The 20,287-nt window shown below is 45.6% G+C and overlaps 1 protein-coding gene across 4 annotated transcripts in view; it reads right to left on the bottom strand.

Annotated features, from left to right (window-relative positions):
• The window catches only part of LOC129830925 (adenylate cyclase type 2-like), an 88,165-nt gene that overhangs the window by 51,911 nt on the left and 15,967 nt on the right, over positions 1–20,287 (bottom strand). For 3 of the 4 annotated variants that reach the window (XM_055893768.1, XM_055893764.1, XM_055893766.1), the window contains exons 2-5: positions 17,116–17,313; positions 11,122–11,283; positions 9,403–9,552; positions 5,837–5,994 (exon numbers count right to left, since the gene is read on the bottom strand). In XM_055893768.1, the coding sequence (XP_055749743.1) occupies positions 5,837–5,994; positions 9,403–9,552; positions 11,122–11,283; positions 17,116–17,313 (668 nt within the window). The remainder of the gene's footprint in view (positions 1–5,836; positions 5,995–9,402; positions 9,553–11,121; positions 11,284–17,115; positions 17,314–20,287) is intronic. The other variant, XM_055893767.1, reaches the window with a different exon arrangement.

Raw genomic sequence — 20,287 nt, 5'->3', positions numbered from 1 at the left:
GATAGAGTAGAGTAGGGTAGGGTAGGGTAGAGTATGGTCGGGTAGGGTAGGGTAGAGTATGGTCGGGTAGGGTAGGGTAGGGTAGAGAAGAGTAGTGTAGGGTCGAGTAGAGTAGAGTAAGGTAGAATAGAGTGAGGTAGAGTAGAGTAGGGTAGGGTAGAGTAGAGTAGAGTAAGGTAGAGTAGAGTGAGGTAGAGTAGAGTAGGGTAGGGTAGAGTAGAGTAGAATAGAGTAGAGTAGATTAGATTAGAATAGAGTAGGGTAGAGTACGGTCGGGTAGGGTAGGATAGAGTAGAGTAGAGTAGAGGAGGGTAGAGTAGAGTAGGGTAGATTAGGGTCGGGTGGGGTAGGGTAGAGTAGAGTAGGGTAGAGTAGGGTAGAGTAGAGTAGGGTCGGGTAGAGTAGAGTAGAGTAGGGTAGAGTAGAGTAGAGTAGAGTAGAGTAGAGTAGAGCAGAGTAGAGTAGAGTAGAGTAGGGCAGCGTAGAGTAGAGACGAGTAGGGTTGGGTAGAGTAGAGTAAAGTAAGGTAGAGTAGAGTAGAGTAGGGTAGAGTAGAGTAGAGTAGAGTAGGGTAGGGTAGGTTCGGGTAGAGTAGAGTAGGGTCGGTCGGGTAGAGTGGATTAGAGTAGAGTAAAGTAGAGTAGGGTAGGGTAGGGTAGGGTAGGGTGGAGTAAAGTAGAGTAGGATAGAGTAGAGTAGAGTAAGGTAGAATAGAGTGAGGTAGAGTAGAGTAGGGTAGAGTAAGGTAGAGTAGAGTAAGGTAGAGTAGAGTGAGGTAGAGTAGAGTAGAGTAGAATAGAGTAGGGTAGAGTAGAGTAGAGTGGAGAAGAGTAGATTAGATTAGAATAGAGTAGGGTAGAGTACGGTCGGGTAGGGTAGGGTAGAGTAGAGTAGAGTAGAGGAGGGTAGAGTAGAGTAGAGTAGAGTAGGGTAGATTAGGGTCGGGTGGGGTAGGGTAGAGTAGAGTAGAGTAGGGTAGAGTAGAGTAGGGTCGGGTAGAGTAGAGTAGAGTAGGGTAGAGTAGAGTAGGGTAGAGTAGAGCAGAGTAGAGTAGAGTAGAGTAGGGCAGCGTAGAGTAGAGACGAGTAGGGTTGGGTAGAGTAGAGTAAAGTAAGGTAGAGTAGAGTAGAGTAGGGTAGAGTAGAGTAGAGTAGAGTAGGGTAGGGTAGGTTCGGGTAGAGTAGAGTAGGGTCGGTCGGGTAGAGTGGATTAGAGTAGAGTAAAGTAGAGTAGGGTAGAGTAGAGTAGGGTCGGGTAGAGTAGAGTAGAGTAGGGTAGAGTAGAGTAGGGTAGAGTAGAGCAGAGTAGAGTAGAGTAGAGTAGGGCAGCGTAGAGTAGAGACGAGTAGGGTTGGGTAGAGTAGAGTAAAGTAAGGTAGAGTAGAATAGAGTAGGGTAGAGTAGAGTAGAGTAGAGTAGATTAGATTAGATTAGAATAGAGTAGGGTAGAGTACGGTCGGGTAGGGTAGGGTAGAGTAGAGTAGAGTAGAGGAGGGTAGAGTAGAGTAGAGTAGAGTAGAGTAGAGTAGAGTAGAGTAGAGTAGAGTAGGGTAGGTTAGGGTCGGGTGGGGTAGGGTAGAGTAGAGTAGAGTAGGGTAGAGTAGAGTAGGGTTGGGTAGAGTAGAGTAGAGTAGGGTAGAGTAGGGTAGAGTAGAGACGAGTAGGGTTGGGTAGAGTAGAGTAAAGTAAGGTAGAGTAGAGTAGAGTAGGGTAGAGTAGAGTAGAGTAGGGTAGGGTAGGTTCGGGTAGAGTAGAGTAGGGTCGGTCGGGTAGAGTGGATTAGAGTAGAGTAAAGTAGAGTAGGGTAGGGTAGGGTAGGGTAGGGTGGAGTAAAGTAGAGTAGGATAGAGTAGAGTAGGGTAGGGTAGGGTAGAGTATGGTCGGGTAGGGTAGGGTAGAGTATGGTCGGGTAGGGTAGTGTAGGGTAGGGTAGAGAAGAGTAGTGCAGGGTCGAGTAGAGTAGAGTAAGGTAGAATAGAGTAAGGTAGAGTAGAGTAGGGTAGGGTAGAGTAGAGTAGAGTAAGGTAGAGTAGAGTGAGGTAGAGTAGAGTAGAGTAGAGTAGAATAGAGTAGGGTAGAGTAGAGTAGAGTAGAGTAGATTAGATTAGATTAGAATAGAGTAGGGTAGAGTACGGTCGGGTAGGGTAGGGTAGAGTAGAGTAGAGTAGAGGAGGGTAGAGTAGAGTAGAGTAGAGTAGAGTAGAGTAGAGTAGAGTAGAGTAGAGTAGGGTAGGTTAGGGTCGGGTGGGGTAGGGTAGAGTAGAGTAGAGTAGGGTAGAGTAGAGTAGGGTTGGGTAGAGTAGAGTAGAGTAGGGTAGAGTAGGGTAGAGTAGAGCAGAGTAGAGTAGAGTAGAGTAGGGCAGCGTAGAGTAGAGACGAGTAGGGTTGGGTAGAGTAGAGTAAATTAAGGTAGAGTAGAGTAGAGTAGGGTAGAGTAGAGTAGAGTAGGGTAGGGTAGGTTCGGGTAGAGTAGAGTAGGGTCGGTCGGGTAGAGTGGATTAGAGTAGAGTAAAGTAGAGTAGGGTAGGGTAGAGAAGGATAGAGTAGAGTAGAGTAGAGTAGAGTAGAGTAGAGTAAGGTCGATTAGAGTAGAGTAGGGTCGGGTAGGTTAGGGTAGAGTAGAGTAGGATAGAGTAGAGTAGAGTAGAGTAGAGTAGAGTAGGGTAGGGTAGAGTAGGGTCGGGTCGGGTAGGGGAGGGTAGAGTAGGATAGAGTAGAGAAGGATAGAGTAGAGTAGAGTAGAGTAGAGTAGAGTAGAGTAGGGTAGGGTAGAGTAGGGTCGGGGCGGGGCGGGTCGGGTCGGGTCGGGTAGAGTAGAGTAGAGTAGAGTAGAGTAGGGTAGATTAGGGTCGGGTAGAGTAGAGTAGAGTAAAGTAGAGTAGGGTAGGGTAGAGAAGGATAGAGTAGAGTAGAGTAGAGTAGAGTAGGGTAGAGTTGGGTAGAGTAGGGTCGGGTAGGGTAGGGTAGAGTAGGATAGAGTAGAGTAGAGTAGAGTAGTGTAGGGTAGAGTAGGGTCGGGTAGGGTAGTGTAGAGTAGGGTAGGGTAGGGTAGAGTAGAGTAGAGTAGAGTAGAGTAGAGTAGAGTAGAGTACGGTCAGGTAGGGTAGAGTAGAGTAGGGTCGGGTGGGGTAGGGTAGAGTAGGGTAGAGTGAAGTAGAGTAGGGTTGAGTAGAGTCGGGTCGGATAGGGTAGGGTAGAGTATAGTACAGTAGAGTAGAGTAGGGTAGAGTAGAGTAGAGTAGGGTAGAGTAGAGAGGGTGGAGTAGAGTAGATTAGAGTAGGGTCGGGTAGAGTAGAGTAGGATCGATTAGAGTAGAGTATGGTCGGGTAGGGAAGGGTAGAGTGGAGTAGGATAGAGTAGAATAGAGTAGAGTAGAGTAGAGTAGGGTAGAGTAGCGTCGGGCAGGGTAGGGTAGAGTAGGGTCGTGTAGGGTAGAGTATAGTGTAGTAGAGTAGAGTAGGGTAGAGTAGAGTAGAGTAGGGTAGAGTAGAGAGGGTGGAGTAGAGTAGATTAGAGTAGGGTCGGGTAGAGTAGATTAGAATAGAGTAGGGTAGAGTACGGTCGGGTAGGGTAGGGTAGAGTAGAGTAGAGTAGAGGAGGGTAGATTAGAGTAGAGTAGAGTAGGGTAGGTTAGGGTCGGGTGGGGTAGGGTAGAGTAGAGTAGAGTAGGGTAGAGTAGAGTAGGGTTGGGTAGAGTAGAGTAGGGTAGAGTAGGGTAGAGTAGAGCAGAGTAGAGTAGAGTAGAGTAGAGTAGAGTAGGGCAGCGTAGAGTAGAGACGAGTAGGGTTGGGTAGAGTAGAGTAAAGTAAGTTAGAGTAGAGTAGAGTAGGGTAGAGTAGAGTAGAGTAGGGTAGGGTAGGTTCGGGTAGAGTAGAGTAGGGTCGGTCGGGTAGAGTGGATTAGAGTAGAGTAAAGTAGAGTAGGGTAGGGTAGAGAAGGATAGAGTAGAGTAGAGTAGAGTAGAGTAAGGTCGATTAGAGTAGAGTATGGTCGGGTTGGTTAGGGTAGAGTAGAGTAGGATAGAGTAGAGTAGGGTAGCGTAGAGTAGAGTAGAGTAGGGTAGGGTAGAGTAGGGTCGGGTCGGGTAGGGGAGGGTAGAGTAGGATAGAGTAGAGAAGGATAGAGTAGAGTAGAGTAGAGTAGGGTAGGGTAGAGTAGGGTCGGGTCGGGTAGAGTAGAGTAGAGTAGAGTAGAGTAGAGTAGAGTAGAGTAGGGTAGATTAGGGTCGGGTAGAGTAGAGTAGAGTAAAGTAGAGTAGGGTAGGGTAGAGAAGGATAGAGTAGAGTAGAGTAGAGTAGAGTAGAGTAGGGTAGAGTTGGGTAGAGTAGGGTCGGGTAGGGTAGGGTAGAGTAGGATAGAGTAGAGTAGAGTAGAGTAGTGTAGGGTAGAGTAGGGTCGGGTAGGGTAGTGTATTGTGAGTAGAGAGGATTAGCTTATCATCTCTAGTTCACATGGTGCTTGCACTACAGCTCACACATATATATTTATCCCCTTTTTGTTCCGTTGGCTTCCATTTAAGAAACGTTTTAACAGAATCAGCGGAATGAATACACCCCTGATCACCCCCAAATACAGTTCACTTTCATGGGTGCGTGTGGTAGTGCATATGTATATTTGTGTTTGTGTTGTGTGTGTTGTGTGTGTGTGTGTGTGTGTGTGTGTGTGTGTGTGTGTGTGTGTGTGTGTGTGTGTGTGTGTGTGTGTGTGTGTGTGTGTGTGTGTGTGTGTGTGTGTGTGTGTGTGTGTGTGTGTGTGTGTGTGTGTGTGTGAAAGCAGAGAGCTGGTGTTTTACTTGATGGCCTCACACATGTCCAGTCCCATCTTGACACAGTTGCGTGCGTGGTGAGGGAGAGACTCTGGTAGGCCTAGGATAGGAGGGATAGAGTAGAGTAGGATAGAGTAGAGTAGAGTAGAGTAGTGTAGGGTAGAGTAGGGTCGGGTAGGGTAGTGTAGAGTAGGGTAGGGTAGAGTAGAGTAGAGTACGGTCAGGTAGGGTAGAATAGAGTAGGGTCGGGTGGGGTAGGGTAGAGTAGGGTAGAGTGAAGTAGAGTAGGGTTGAGTAGGGTCGGGTCGGATAGGGTAGGGTAGAGTATAGTAGAGTAGAGTAGAGTAGGGTAGAGTAGAGTAGAGTAGGGTAGAGTAGAGAGGGTGGAGTAGAGTAGATTAGAGTAGGGTCGGGTAGAGTAGAGTAGGATCGATTAGAGTAGAGTATGGTCGGGTAGGGTAGGGTAGAGTAGAGTAGGATAGAGTAGAGTAGAGTAGAGTAAGGTAGAGTAGGGTCGGGCAGGGTAGGGTAGGGTAGAGTAGGGTCGGGTAGAGTAGAGTAGAGTAGGGTCGGGTAGGGTAGAGTAGAGTAGGGTATAGTAGAGTTGATTAGAGTAGGGTAGGATAGAGTAGGGTCGGGTAGAGTAGAGTAGAGTAGAGTAGAGTAGAGTAGAGTAGAGTAGGGTAGGGTAGAGTAGGGCAGTGTAGAGTAGAGTAAAGTAGAGTAGGGTAGAGCAGAGTAGGGTAGAGTAGAGCAGAGTAGAGTAGAGTAGGGTAGGGTAGGGTAGGGTAGGGTAGGGTAGGGTAGGGTAGGGTAGAGAAGAGTAGGGTAGAGTAAGGTGGAGTAGAGTAGAGTAGAGTAGAGTAGAGTAGAATAGAATAGAATAGGGTAGGGTAGAGTAGAGTAGAGTAGAGTAGAGTATAATAGGGTAGGGTAGAGTAGAGTAGAGTAGAGTAGAGTAGAGTAAAGTAGAGTAGAGTAAAGTAGAGTAGAGTAGGGTAGAGTAGAGTAAAGTAGAGTAGAGTAGGGTAGAGTAGAGTAGAGTAGAGTAGAGAAGAGATAGATGTGTACCTGACGTTGGTATGTCGTTGGACATAGAGGTTGTGAAAGTTGTTGGTGCCCTCTGCCCGGCCGAAGTCCCTGTCCCTTGGTCCCTGTAACCTCTGAATGATCTCTGCCTTCATCACACGGGCAATATGGGCCGGGAGCAGGGACAACAATAACCTCTCCTGGAGAGAGGGAGGGAGAGAGAGATATGTACTGTGATGTCCAAATGAACTGCTTTAGGTGTGCAGTGTACCCTGAGATTTTTGAGTGCATAACTCTGTATCAGGGCCAGGTCTCTCTATGGGTAATAACAGTAATATTAATGGAAGGTTACTAAAAAGCTATTTCCTGAATTCAGTCTCTTAAATGGCAGGAAATGTACTTGATTCACAGTCTGCAATTAACCATGTGTGTGCATGTGTGTGCGTGCAGGCGCGTGTGTGTTTTCATTGATTGCAGTGAGTGTAAATCAGACTGACTAGCACTCATCACAACGTGGTCAATTATTTCTCCAGCAGCAGGCTGGGAAGGGAAGCAAACATTTAGATGTGGTACCAGCTCAACTCTAGGAACGCAGATCATCTAATTTAATGAAGATGTTTTCCTCTCGCTTCCTCCAGTTTCTGCTGTCATGAACTTGATTATACGTCTTCATCTATGTACGACAACAACATTTTCTCAACCCTGGCCTGCCCTCTGGGATACCAGTTCAACGGGTCATTTTAAGTGATTTATAAACAGAAAATCACTTAGTTACTCTATTTCCAGCTTCTAAGAGCAACAGAGGATGTGGTGGTAGGTAAGAGTCAGCCAGTTGTTATAATGCCTTTATGAAGTGACATTAAGATGACCTTAACGTCTATGTAGTGACATAATGAGGCAGAAAGAAAAGTGAGTCTGCTGGACAGAGATACCCTGTGTGTGTGTGTGTGTGTGTGTGTGTGTGTGTGTGTGTGTGTGTGTGTGTGTGTGTGTGTGTGTGTGTGTGTGTGTGTGTGTGTGTGTGTGTGTGTGTGTGTGTGTGTGTGTGTGTGTGTGTGTGTGGAAGTGCGTGCGTGCGGTAGGGAGATAATGGCTGGATTTCAAAGTGAAGGAATTTATGATTTTTGCTTTTGTCAAAAACAGAAAAAACATCAAAACAGCTGCATAATTATTATTTTTTAAATCGATCAGACATTGTTTCAAGAGATGGAGGGAGGGGAGCGAGGGAGGGGGAGGCAGGGAACGAAGGAAGAGAGGTTGTTAACAAGCAAAGTCTATTTTTAGCAACCAACCGCTGCAGTCTCCATCCTATCCCCAAACCTCTTCTGGATTTAATTTGCCGCTGTGTTTTAGGCAATGGGCTCAAAGTGTGTGTGTGTGTGTGTGTGTGTGTGTGTGTGTGTGTGTGTGTGTGTGTGTGTGTGTGTGTGTGTGTGTGTGTGTGTGTGTGTGTGTGTGTGTGTGTGTGTGTGTGTGTGTGTGTGTGTGTGTGTGTGTGTGTGTGTGTGTGTGTGTGTGTGGGTGCAAGTGTGTGTGTGTCATCCTTGGGTCGCTCGTCTTTTCAGTTCGCTGCAGCTAGCAACTGGAACGAGCTGCAACAAACACTCAAATTGGACAGTTTTATCTCAATCTCTTCATTCAAAGACTTAGTCATGAACACTCTTACTGACAGTTGTGGCTGCTTTGCGTGATGTATTGTTGTCTCTAGCTTCTTGCCCTTTGTGCTGCTGTCTGTGCCCAATAATGTTTGTACCATTTTTTGCTACTATGTTGTTGTCATGTTGTGTTGCTAACATGCTGTGTTGTCATGTGTTGCTGCCTTGCTATGTTGTTGTTTTAGGTCTCTCTTTATGTAGTGTTGTGTTGTCTCTCTTGTCGTGATGTGTGTTTTGTCCTATATTTATATGTTATTTATTTTTGTATTAAAAAAATGTAATCCCAGCCCCCGTCCCTGCAGGAGGCCTTTTGCCTTTTGGTAGGCCGACATTGTAAATAAAAATTTGTTCTAAACTGACTTGCCGAGTTAAATAAAGGTTAAATAAAACATTTTAAATATAGAGGTTGTCTCAACCTGCCATCCTGGAAAAAGCTGAAGAGTTGAGAGGCAGAGTTGGGTTCTGCTGCTCCCGGGCTAGACCACTGGTTGGCTGACCAGGTCGACTGACTCTGTTCCCTGGCAACCTGGTTGATAACACACAGGTGTGAAATGGCCTTCTGATGCAGGACAATTGACTCAGGCTGAAATTTCAGGTTGGTAGCCTACCTCAGCTGTAAGAAGTTACAAAGTTTGTCTCTATGTCCCAGGGCCAGAGAGAGGGTTTGAGAGAAGTTTTTCTACTGCTGCCCCAAAATGTATGAAGTAGATTTTTAACTCAGAAAAAACCCTCTTGTGCAGGCATGGCTGTGTCCCCAGTTGCCGGTTCATGAAGGCCAGTGATTTTAAGACACTGGAGGAGGCAGGAGTCCCGCAGCCCCATGCCGCCACCCGTTCCATGGCATGGAGGGAGCGGGCAGTGAGGGTCAAGGTACTCACAGTGTCTGTGAGGCTGGACTGCCCAGTTTGAGTCATGCCATGCTGCTGGAGGTGTCCAGGCTGGTGGAGGAGACCATCCCACCAAGTCAGGCCAGGTATCCTCAGCCAGAACAGGACAAGCACACTGGTTAGGTGGAGGCTCTCATACGAGGGCTAGATGTGCATCCCGGTCCGGAGCCAGAGGCAGGCCCCAAATGGTCCAGGCTGTGGATCCAGTGCTTGTCGTGGGTCTGGCTGTGCTGTGTCCTGAAGGTAGGATTGAGCCTCAGACCCAGTGCTGGTCGTGGGTCTGGCTGTGCTGTGTCCTGAAGGCAGGATTGAGCCTCAGACCCAGTGCTGGTCGTGGGTCTGGCTGTGCTGTGTCCTGAAGGCAGGATTGAGCCTCAGACCCAGTGCTGGTCGTGGGTCTGGCTGTGCTGTGTCCTCAGGGGGTGGTGAAGGTTGTGGACCCAGAGCTGGAGCTGGGTAAGCAGATGGCACTGGACTGGATGACGGACCTAGGACTGGAAATGAGTCGGCCGGTGAGTCCAGGACAGGGCCGGACATCGGACCCAGAGCTGGGGCTGCAAATAGGCCCAGGTCAGTGCTGGAATGGTCCTCAGGAACACTGGGACCAGGACGGTGGTCGGGTCTGGTAACAGCAGGTTGACCAGGAGAGACACAGGCTGTGTCGGTTGGGGTGCCAGCTGAGTGGCTGCAGGGCTGACTGGCAGTCTGCAGGTTGAGCAGGTTACTGGCTGCAGCACCGGGGAGCTCTGGCTTACCCCAAAACTAAGGTGCCGGTTTAGATAAGGGACGATTGCTTGGATACTGGGTTAGAGGCACAATGACGAACAGGACACAGATTCAAGTTCAATCCTTTAATTGCCTCAGGCACCCAATTGGTGCTCTATTTTACACACACACACAATGAATAGTTTATACGCTCTATGTGCGTGTGTGTACATGCGTGTGTGTATATGCGTGTGTGTACATGCGTGTGTGTATATGCGTGTGTGTACATGCGTGTGTGTATATGCGTGTGTGTACATGCGTGTGTGTCTATACCGTTTATGTCTGTGCAAAGTAGACCTACCTGCTGGTGTTTCTCAAACTCCAGTTTGATGGGGGACTTGATGCAGTTGCAGGTGTCCTGGTAGGTCTGTCTGAGGGCCAGGTTCATCAGGTGCTTATGGTACGCTCCAGCCAGGTTACCACACGTAAAGATAATGATGTTAGCCAGGATCTGATAGTGGAGAGGAGAGGAGAGGAGAGGAGAGGAGAGGAGAGGAGAGGAGAGGAGAGGAGAGGAGAGGAGAGGAGAGGAGAGGAGAGGAGAGGAGAGGAGAGGAGAGGAAATAGAATAGCCTTAGTCCTCCTAGGAGAAAATTCTTATTCACAGACTGAATACATTTTACAGACGGAATACATTTTACCAGACAACCAACCTAACAAACCCACACCCAGACATTACCATTGCCATTCCTGACTTGCCTAGCTAAATAAAGGTAAAATAAAAAAGTAAAAAAATACAAATATCCATCCCATCCGCTGTGTGTGCAGTCACAGTGGCCTCACACATCAGACACCCCCTAACTGACTGATGCATGGGCCTCATACAGACATGATGAAACTTCACAATGGTCAGCTGGTGGGAAAGAAGGGGTATAGAAGAACACAGATGCTATTGGAGACTTGAATAAAATACTGAAAGAGTCACATGTGAATGACTCAATCAAGAGAAATACAAACCCCCCCCCTAACATACACACAGAGGAGACTCATAAAGATAAACTCAGTGTCTGACGCCAGTGCAGATGAAGTCTTCTATAATCTAATAACCCAATGTCCAGCTATACAACTCAATAACACATTATTGCCCCATAAACCTGCCCTAGTACACACATCTTGTTTCATGTAGTGTGCCACTATGTCAACATCAGGCTCATCAAAGCCCTGTAAATAAATAGACACAGGTCTTCAGAAGACCAGGCAGTAAGTCTGCTTATTACATGTTTCTTTACAGAGACATGTTCAGGGTTTTTCCAGTAAACCATGGTGTTTGTGTGTGTGACTGTGTGTGTGTGTGTGTGTGTACACACGCAAGCACCATGAGAGGGATAGAGATTGGCTGAGGTTGTGTGTACCTGTGTGTGCATGTGCACGTGCCAGCCTACCTGCATGCATACCTATGTCACAGACTTTGTGGGTAACATCTATGCCTTTTATTTCTGGCTATGTCAAAATATTGTTAGCATTGACCAACAGCACAGACATACTGACGTTCTGTTGTAGCTTCACTGACCTAGCTAGCTTCGATAGAGCAGGACATTATGCCCAGTTCATGTATTCCTCGGCAGCATCCCAGATGGCATTCTATTCCCTATGTTGTGCATTACGTTTGACCAGGGCCTGTAGAGAATAAGATGCTATTTGGCACACAGGCTCAGCCTCTAGCCCCAGCTCTCAGAGTAGCTATTCATTTAGACTGAGAGCTCTACTCTGGTAATGAGGAGCGGACTGAGGGCCCACACAGAGTAGACGGAGAGAGAGAGATCGGGAGGAGAGAGAGAAAGAGAGAGAGAGGGGGACAAACAGAGAGAGCCGCTGGATAGAAGCAGGTTGATGTTGATAGTCTTGCCCTGGAGGCAGAACTGAGTGATTTCCAGTAGATGGGCCAACTGTCAAAATTGGTTATATCATAAAAATGTATGAAAATAAAATGTATGTGGTGTGTGTGGTGTGTGTGAGTGTGTGCTTTGAATCTGTGTATGTGTTTATGTTTAAATGTGTGTGTGTATGTGTGTACCCTTACCTGCCACACCAGTGGTTCCAAGGCCTCTGCAGTAAACGCTAGACACACACTGAGTGTGATTGTGTGTGATAAACATGTGATGATGCTGGCTAGGACTGCTCCCCTCATGGAGAACGGCAGCATGGTGTAGACCACAAACACAATGAACAGGAAGAAGGACACCTGGGAGAGAGGAAGACACAGGATGTTACCGGGGGAAACTTTAACATGTTACACCACAAACACTGTGAATAGGAAGAAGGGAGAAAAGAAGTAGGAAGTCATAGGGAGATTCTTAATTGGACAAAAGTTTGTCCTCTCCTCTCCTCTACTCCATCCTCCTTTCTTCTGTGATCCGGAAACCAAATAAGTGGTTGAGTGGTCGAGGGGATTGTTAATTCGTTAGGAGGCAAACGAAGGCGTCTGCTCCACTCCTCAACTACCTACTTTGACAGAGGATGCACAACAGCATCCTCACGGCGTCTAGCACAGTGTTTTACAATATGCCACACCCCTTTGAATCAGCTGTTGTTTTCTTGAAGGAGAAACGCATGCACACATTTAAAAACAATACTCTACTTAATGTTTATCTATAAAATGTCTGCCACAACTAGCTACATTTGTTTTATCACTTTACACATTTATTTTGGGATCCACCCCTCTAAACATCCTTTGTCTGAAGACGCGTGGGTGGAGAAGGAGAGTCTAATTTCATACAAGCGCATCTGTTTCCAGAAGATAAAGGAGAGCAAAACCAATTGAGATTCTCCCATTAAATATTAGAGGGAGACACTTTAACATGTTACATGATGACATCCTGGGAGAGAGGAAGTAACGGAACATTCCAAGAAGTCACTTCTGTCACTGCACTATGTTCCACCAGGCATCAGCACAAACTTTTCTCTGACTCTGAAATGTTTGGTCTACTACATAAATCATGACTAGGGTTACAAAATTCTGCAAACTTTCCCAAAATACCCAGTTTTCCAGAAGTTCTGGTTGCATGATGCCGGATTTCCTGCTGATTCCTGGAATCTTCCAAACATCATTTTTGGGAAAACCCCTGAATTTTGGGAAAGTTAACAGGATTTTGCAACTCTAATCATGAATCACGTGTGTGCATTAGCCTACCAAGCTAAATCCATAGGCAAGTTTACTCATCATACAACATTAGTTTGGGGAACCTTTCGCAGCACAGAGCTGTTAATAACAGCCTAAATCATATCACGTTGTAGTTATAGCACTAGTGACATACCATGATCTGAACAGGAAAGGAGGAGCTGGACACAGGAACTTAACAAACAGATAAGGAGGTCATGGCTCAGAGCGTAACCCATCACAACCCATGGCCCTGACTCCATGCAGCACCATGTACACCAACCAAGACCTCACTAACAGGAAGTGGTGTCTGACAGGGACAGGAAGTAGGAAATGGAATAGGAAGTCAACAGAGGGTCACAGTGAGTGTCTATATCACAGTAGTTCAAAGGTAAGGGTTCAGGAAAGACAGAGAGATGACAGACACTATGACTACTAGAGGGATAGAGGGATATTGTGCAGAGAGATTTGATTTGATTTACTAGGATTCCCATTAGCTGACGCCAATGGCGATAGCTAATCTTACTGGTGTCCGACATATAACGAAAAAGACAATACAGACAAAAGACTTACAATTTACATACATAAAAAAACTAACATGTAGTGTGTGTGTGCATCTATCACATACATGTCAGTACATACACACAACAAGTAGGTCAAATGGGGGAGACTGTTGTGCCGTGAGGTGTTGCTTCATTTGTTTTTTGAAACCAGGTTTGCTGTTCACTTGAGCTATATAAGATGGAAGGGTGTTCCATGCACTCATGGCTCTGTATAATACTGTACATTTCCTTGGATTTCTTCTGGACCTGGGGACTGTGAAAAGATCCCCGATGGCATGTCTGGGGGTGTAACTGTGTGTGTCAGTGCTGTATGTAAGTTGACTATGCAAACAATTTAGAATTTCCATAAAAACAAGAAGTGACGCAGTCAGTCTTTTCTCAACTCTTAGCGAAAACAGACTGGAATGCATAGTATTAATACAGTGGCTTGCGAAAGTATTCACCCCCTTGGCATTTTTCCTGTTTTGTTGCCTTACAATCATTTGATTTACACAACATGCCTACCACTTTGAAGATGCAAAATATTTTTTATTGTGAAACAAACAAGAAATAAGACAAAAAAACTGAAAACTTGAGCGTGCTTAACTATTCACCCCCCAAAGTCAATACTTTGTAGAGACACCTTTTGCAGCAATTACAGCTGCAAGTCTCTGGTGTATGTCTCCATAAGATGCCTTAGACCACTGCGCCACCCGGGAGGCCAGGATCAGTTTATTCCTGGTCACCCATTCCAAAACAGACTGCAAATCTTTGTTAAGGGTTTCAGTGACTTCATTAGCTGTGGTTGCTGATGCGTATATGGTTGAATCATCAGCATACATGGACACACTTGCTTTGTATAATGCCAGTGGCAGGTCAATGATAAAAAAAAATTGAAAAGAGTAGAGGGCCTAGAGAGCTGCCCTGAGGTACACCATACTTTACATGTTTGAAATTAGAGAAGCTTCCATTAAAGAATACCCTCTGAGTTATATTAGAAAGATCTCTGAACTCACGATATGGCAGAGGTTGAAAAGCCATAACACATACGTTTTCTCAACAACAGGTTATGCTCAATAATATCAAAGGCTGTACTGAAATCTAACAATACAGCTCCCACAATCTTCTTATTATCAATTTATTTCAACCAATCATCAGTCATTTGTGTCAGTGCAGTACATGCTGAGTCCCTTTTTCTATAAGCATACTAAAAGTCTGTTGTTAATTTGTTTACAGAGAAGTTGCATTGTATTTGGTCAAACACAATTTTTTCCAACGGTTTGCTAAGAGCTGGCAGCAAGCTGATAGGTCTGCTGTTAGAACCAGTAAAGGCCACTTTACCATTCTAGGGTAGCGGAATGACTTTGGCTTCCCTCCAGGCCTGAGGACAAAGACTTTCATCTAGGCTCAGATTAAAGATATGACAGATAGGAGTGGCTATGGAGTCAGCCACCATCCTCAGTAGCTTTCCATCTAAGTTGTCAATGCCAGGAAGTTTGTCATTATTGATCGATAACAATATTTTTCCACCTCTCCCACAGAGAGAGAGAGAGAAATGTTGAAAGAGAGGGAATTTGGAGGTTTAAAGTGACAGTGACACTATCCTGTCCAGCCGTTTACCAACAAGAGATGCAATTCTTACCACCAACCCTGACCTTGACTTCAACCCAAACATTAATTAAGAACAAATAGCTTTGGTGCTGCTAGCTCATCATTTCTGCTGATATTGACATTGTTTCTGTTCTTAAATGGCCATTTAGAGACAAACAGCAATGTGAGAAGGGATATGGATGTTTTATTGTTGTTGTTTTACTGTTGACAGTTGGTTTTCTCAACCTTTACAGTCAAACGTTAGATGGGTTACTTTTCCAAGTGTATATATTGTTTTCTCTTCCATCATTCTCTTTCCCTTTCTCCATCTCCTCTCTCCCACCCCTTCTCTCTCCTTCCCGCAAGCCAACCAGCCGGGTCAGAATGAGGGAGGGTTGTATTGTTTTGATGGTACCAGGTGTCTGGAGCTCTGGTCTAATCTGGCTTCCACTAATACCTGCTCTCTCCTGGGAGATTCAATCAGGCCCAGACACAACCAACTCCTCCGCTGAAAGGGCTGCTGTGGGTGTGTGTTTATGTTTGTGACAGATTGTGTGTGTGACTGTTACTAAGCAGAACATAACCTGTTCTAAACTTTCAGATTCTCTGTCACACCCCTCTCTTTCCGTCTCTCTCTCTCCACACCCCTCTCTTTCCGTCTCTCTCTCCCTCCCCACACTCTCTCTTTCCGTCTCTCCCTCCCCACACCCCTCTCATTCTGTCTCTCCCTCCCTCCCCACACTCTCTCTCTCTCTCTGTTTGAGAACAGACTGTAGTCGCAGCAGTAGTTGCAGACAGTGTTATTTAGCTCAGTGTGTTCCATCAGTATGGTTGAGCGTACTTCCTTCTGGCTCTAGGCTGATTGGCTCACAGTAAAGAACCATTTTTCTCATTATTCTAGTCTGAGGCATTTACCATCATCCTCACAGGATACCTGGGTGGTATTCTATACCTGAACTACCTGTCATATAAGAACACTCGTTCTCCTTTCAATACGTTTCCTCCTTAAGGTGCCTACTGAGAATGTGGAATTAACCACTAGAGTAATGATATGAGATTAGTGTCTGTGTAAGAAGGAGACAGGAAGAGAGAGAGGTAGAGAGGGGTAGAAAGAGAGAGAGAGAGAGAGAGAGAGAGGGGAGAGGAAAGAGGACAGGAAATAGCTGAAAGACCCTTACAGAAAAAACACATGATTTCATGTGAAAAATCGAATGTAGTAGGAGAGAAAGGGAGAGATAGTCATTGAGCAGAATAGGTTGTTTAATAATGCAGTATGATTATGCTCTCACAGATGGAGAGATGGATAAAAATATCTCCACCACGATGATGGAAGAGTGAGGGAGAGAAGCTAGGAGAAGGAGAGGGGTATGCAGGAGGGAGAGAGGCAGTGCCGCCTCTAGCCTTTTGAGGGCCCTAAGCGAGATTTGGTTGGGGGGGCTCCCCTACGTCGCGGGAAAAACCTTTTAGTGCCCCCACTTTTGTATTTTCTTTGTATTTTAAAGTTAATTTCCTGCAATTCTACACATTTGCCATGGGGTATAGAGAAAGTGTTGCAGTTTTAAAGCACATTTTCTGCAATTTACACATTTTGCTATGATTTATGCCACGTTCATATGATAGATGTGTAAAAGTGACTAACAAAAGGCACCCTGTAGGTCAGGGCCACTGAATGCATGCCCTGCGTGGCCGGTTGGTAATTTGGTGATGATAAGGCCTACTATAAGGTTTATATAGCTGGCTAGAATACCTTGCCTAGCAACCTAAAAATGCTAGCTGAACTCGGCTAATTGAGGGACTGACATAACAAGTGGAAAACTGCTGATGCACTACCCAACTGAGTTGTTTTTTGGTCGGGGGCCCTTAGCAGACGCAGAGCACTACTCTCCATGAGTAGTCTGCTAAAAGGAAGAGGAGGCTCTGGAGAGAAGGATGCAGAGAGGGGGAGGGAAGAAGAGAAACAGAGGGTGAGAGAGCGATGGAGAGAAGTTAGGTAAAGGAAAGGGGGCGCAAGGTTGAGAGAAGGAGGGAGGAGAGGAACAGAAGGGGAAGGAGGGATGGAGAGAAGGTAAGAGAAGGAGAGGGTGAGTGAGTGACGGTGAGAGAGGGATAAATGGAAGGAGACCAGGGAGGATGAGGTAAAGTGGCAGAGGGATATAAAGTAAATAGAATTTTAGAAATAAGGAGAGACAGAGAGACGCGGGGGGACTGGGAAAAGATCAAATGAAAAGTAAATTGGAAAAGAGAGAGGGAAGGAAGGAGGGAGATAAGGAGGGGGGAGAGTAAAGTGAATGGGCCTGAAAGGTAATGTATCTGTCTCCTGATCTCTCACCTTCTGTGGCTTAGCCTAACACTTAATCACACATGAGGAACACTCACGGTAAAGGACACACACTCACACACAGACACACAAACACACAAAAGCAGGTAGCCTAGAAGTTAGAGAGGACAATCGCCGGTTTGAATCCCAGTTCTGATGTAGTAAACAGTAATCAAAGATGGAATCTCCAGCTGCTGTGGTGTTGAGCAAGGCACTCAATCCTTAAAAAAAACAGTTCCAGCAGCAATGAACTGTGGCTAACCCCGTGGTCCCAAACTCTTGTATGTGTGTCTCAAGGGATTGGGTTGAAAAGCAAAAAATCTAGATTTCTCCTTTAAAGACCAATTGACAATAAAGTATTAATGAACAATATTTTTCTTCTTCTACACAAACACACACACACAACGCTGCCTAATATGCACGCCCGACATGCTCGCGCACGAGCGCACCCCCCCCCCCCCACCTCACCTGGTCCCAAGGACAGAGGATCCCCCCGGAGAACATGAAGAGGTAACCCATGGCAACCAGGCAGGCCCATATAAGGAGGGAGAAGAGGCGGAGCATGCGGTTGAAGACGGACTCTATGCAGACCAGGATGAAGATGGAGAGGAAGAGGAAGAGGGTGGTGGGCACGGTGATCAGGAATGCTAGGTGGTCCTCCATGTTCTGGAGAGAGAGAGGGGAAGTGAGGGAGAAAAGGAGGAGGGGAGGTGAGGGAGGGAGGGAGTTTAGAAAAAGGAGAGAAAAACAAGACAGAAGCTTTTTGTCTCCTCATTTTCTGAAGGAGACAACTTCACACCGCATCTCTTTCTTTCGCTCTCTCTTTTGGGTTAGCCTACTAAAAATGCAGGCACTCTTTGTATTGTAATATTTGGGGATAAAAGCATCTGCTAAGTGGTGTATTGTAGACCAGCAGAATACACATTTCATCACCACACACACACAGTGACAGACAGGCAGGCAGTCTGAGCCCAGAGAATGTGCTACTGTGTCACTTCTATCCTCACACTGTCACTGTCAGCATTTAAAACCTGTCAACGCACATGCCAACACATACACACACTCTCTCACTCTCTCTCTCTCACACACACACACACACACACACACACATTTCTACTATCCTTGTGGGTAACAAACAATTGATTCCCATTCAAAATCCTATTTTTTCTAACCCCTGATCCTAAACCTAATCCTAACCCTAAACCTAACTTCTACCCCTAAACCTAATCCTAACCCTAAAGCTAACCCCTAAGCCTAAAATAGTAAAAAAGTAAAACCAAAAACACACACACACACACACACACACACACACACACACACACACACACACACACACACACACACACACACACACACACACACACACACACACACACACACACACACACACACACACACACACACACACACACACACACACACACACACACACGGTCTCCGTTCATACCCTCCTCCATACTCCGTAATGCATCCATGTCTAATCAAATGTGTACCCAGACTATTTGCATTGCCTTCCCCCCTCTTTTACGCTCCTGCTACTCTTTTGATCTATGCATAAGTCACGTTAATAACTCTACCTACATGTATATATTACCTCAATTACCTCGACTAACCGGTGCCCCCGCACATTGACTCTGTACCAGTACCCCCTGTATAGCCTCGCTATTGTTATTTTACCGCTGCTCTTTAATTAGTTGTTACTTTTATTTCTTACATTTTTTTGTTATTTTTCTTAAAACTGCAATGCTGGTTAAGGGCTTGTAAGTAAGCGTTTCACTGTAAGGTCTACACCTGTTGTATTTGGCGCATGTGACAAATAACATTTGATTTGATGTCTCATACCCATCACTGCTCTACTCATCATAACTAGCTGTCAGACTCTATTAATGTTCACATGACTTCCTCACCCCTCACCCAGCCATAACCTGTGTGTGTGTCAGTGGCGGTTGGTGCCGTTTAAGATTAGGGAGGAGGTTTTTGTTGTTGTTGATGAGCATGGCCTCATTTCTATTACAGCATATTGGATGACTGTCGTTCATAGTCCCTTCACTCAGCTCAATGTAGCATAACATCGATAGGTTTAGGCTACTACATGATACTAACATTTTCCCTATACCCATCATGAGGTTGCTACAACCTAGCCTATGAATAAAAGTTTACAACGTAGAGAAAAGTTTGATAGAAAAAAGGTGATAGACAGTGACACATCAATACCGCCTTGCACACTCTTACCTGCATCTAGCTGATCTATGGTGTAATCATTAGTCAAAACAGTTGCAAATGAGAGTTTCTATCAGACAAATGCAGGTATTTTTTTTCCCCGTTTCGTTCCGTTAAAGAAATATTTTAACAGAATCGGTGGAATGAACACACCCCTGATCACCCCCAAACACAGTTCACTTCCATTGCAGCCACATACAAACAGTATGATCTCGTTATATAATTCCTTCTCGCATCTACGCGCTATTCTGTGACCAGGTGAAAAAAAACTTCAAATACAAACTTTATATCATAACTGCTAATCACTACACACAGTCTACATTGTTGTCACCATATTAGTTAACACACCATAATAGTTAGCATAGCTACTAGAACTAACGCGTTAATAAACCCGCTACAATTATGCAGCACAGTTTACAGCAAGCAGTTTAGCAGTTACACCTGTGAGCCCAGGTGGCAATAAATTAATAAAACCAAAATCTTACCTTGACTTGGAAGAGTTCAAGTGTTGGATAGCCATGGCCAGTTAGCTAACATAGCATCCCTATCTGTTTGATCCGGGTGTTTGAGTAGGCTAAACTAGCTGGCTGCATTCGCTAGCTAGCCGCAAAATGTAACTTTTTGAGCAATCCGGCCAAATTCACATGGAAATATGTGTTATGTGTCTAAGAAGCGTTAGATATGTTCGGTTTTGCGTCTTTTACTTTCGGTTTTGCACACCAGCTTCAAACAGCTGAAAACATAGTATTTTGGATTGTGGAAAATATATTTCACAGCAGTTTAGGTTGTACAATGACTCTCTACACTTGTTTGTTTTATCACAAACTGAAATTAAGCAAATTATTCAAATTTTAGCAACAAGGAAATGGCAGAGCACTATACAGTGCAAATTAAGTGAAAATGAGAGTGAAAAAAAGACAATGAAATATAGCTATGTAACGTGTTCGCTGGGAGTCCGGAAACAAGTACAGCGAGAGAATCATTTAATAAATAAACAAACATGGAACAAAACAAGAAACACGAAAGCGTACAGACATGAGACACCAAACAGAGTCAATAACGCCAAAGGAAAAAACCAAAGGGAGTGACAGTTATAGGGAAGGTAATCAGGAAGGTGATGGAGTCCAGGTGAGTCTGATTTGGCGCTGGTGCACGTAATAATAAGCAGACTGGCGACCTCGAGTGCCAGAGAGGGAGTATACGTGGCAGTACCCCCTCCCTGACGCGTGGCTCCGGCCGCAGGACCATGACCAGAGGGATGGGAGCCTGACGAACCAGCTGAGGCATGGGAGCCTGACAAGCCGGCTGAGACATGGGAGCTTGCCGGTCCAACCGAGTCTTGTGAACCTGTCAAGGTAGCTGAGGCATGGGAGCCTGAGGAGCTAGCTGAGGCATCTCCGGTAGCGAAACCTGGAGACAA

This window comes from Salvelinus fontinalis, chromosome 32, assembly GCF_029448725.1.
Source record: "Salvelinus fontinalis isolate EN_2023a chromosome 32, ASM2944872v1, whole genome shotgun sequence".
Classification (NCBI taxonomy): Eukaryota; Metazoa; Chordata; class Actinopteri; order Salmoniformes; family Salmonidae; genus Salvelinus; species Salvelinus fontinalis.
Note: the sequence above shows the minus strand (reverse complement) of the source record. Positions and strands in the feature narration are given on the sequence as shown.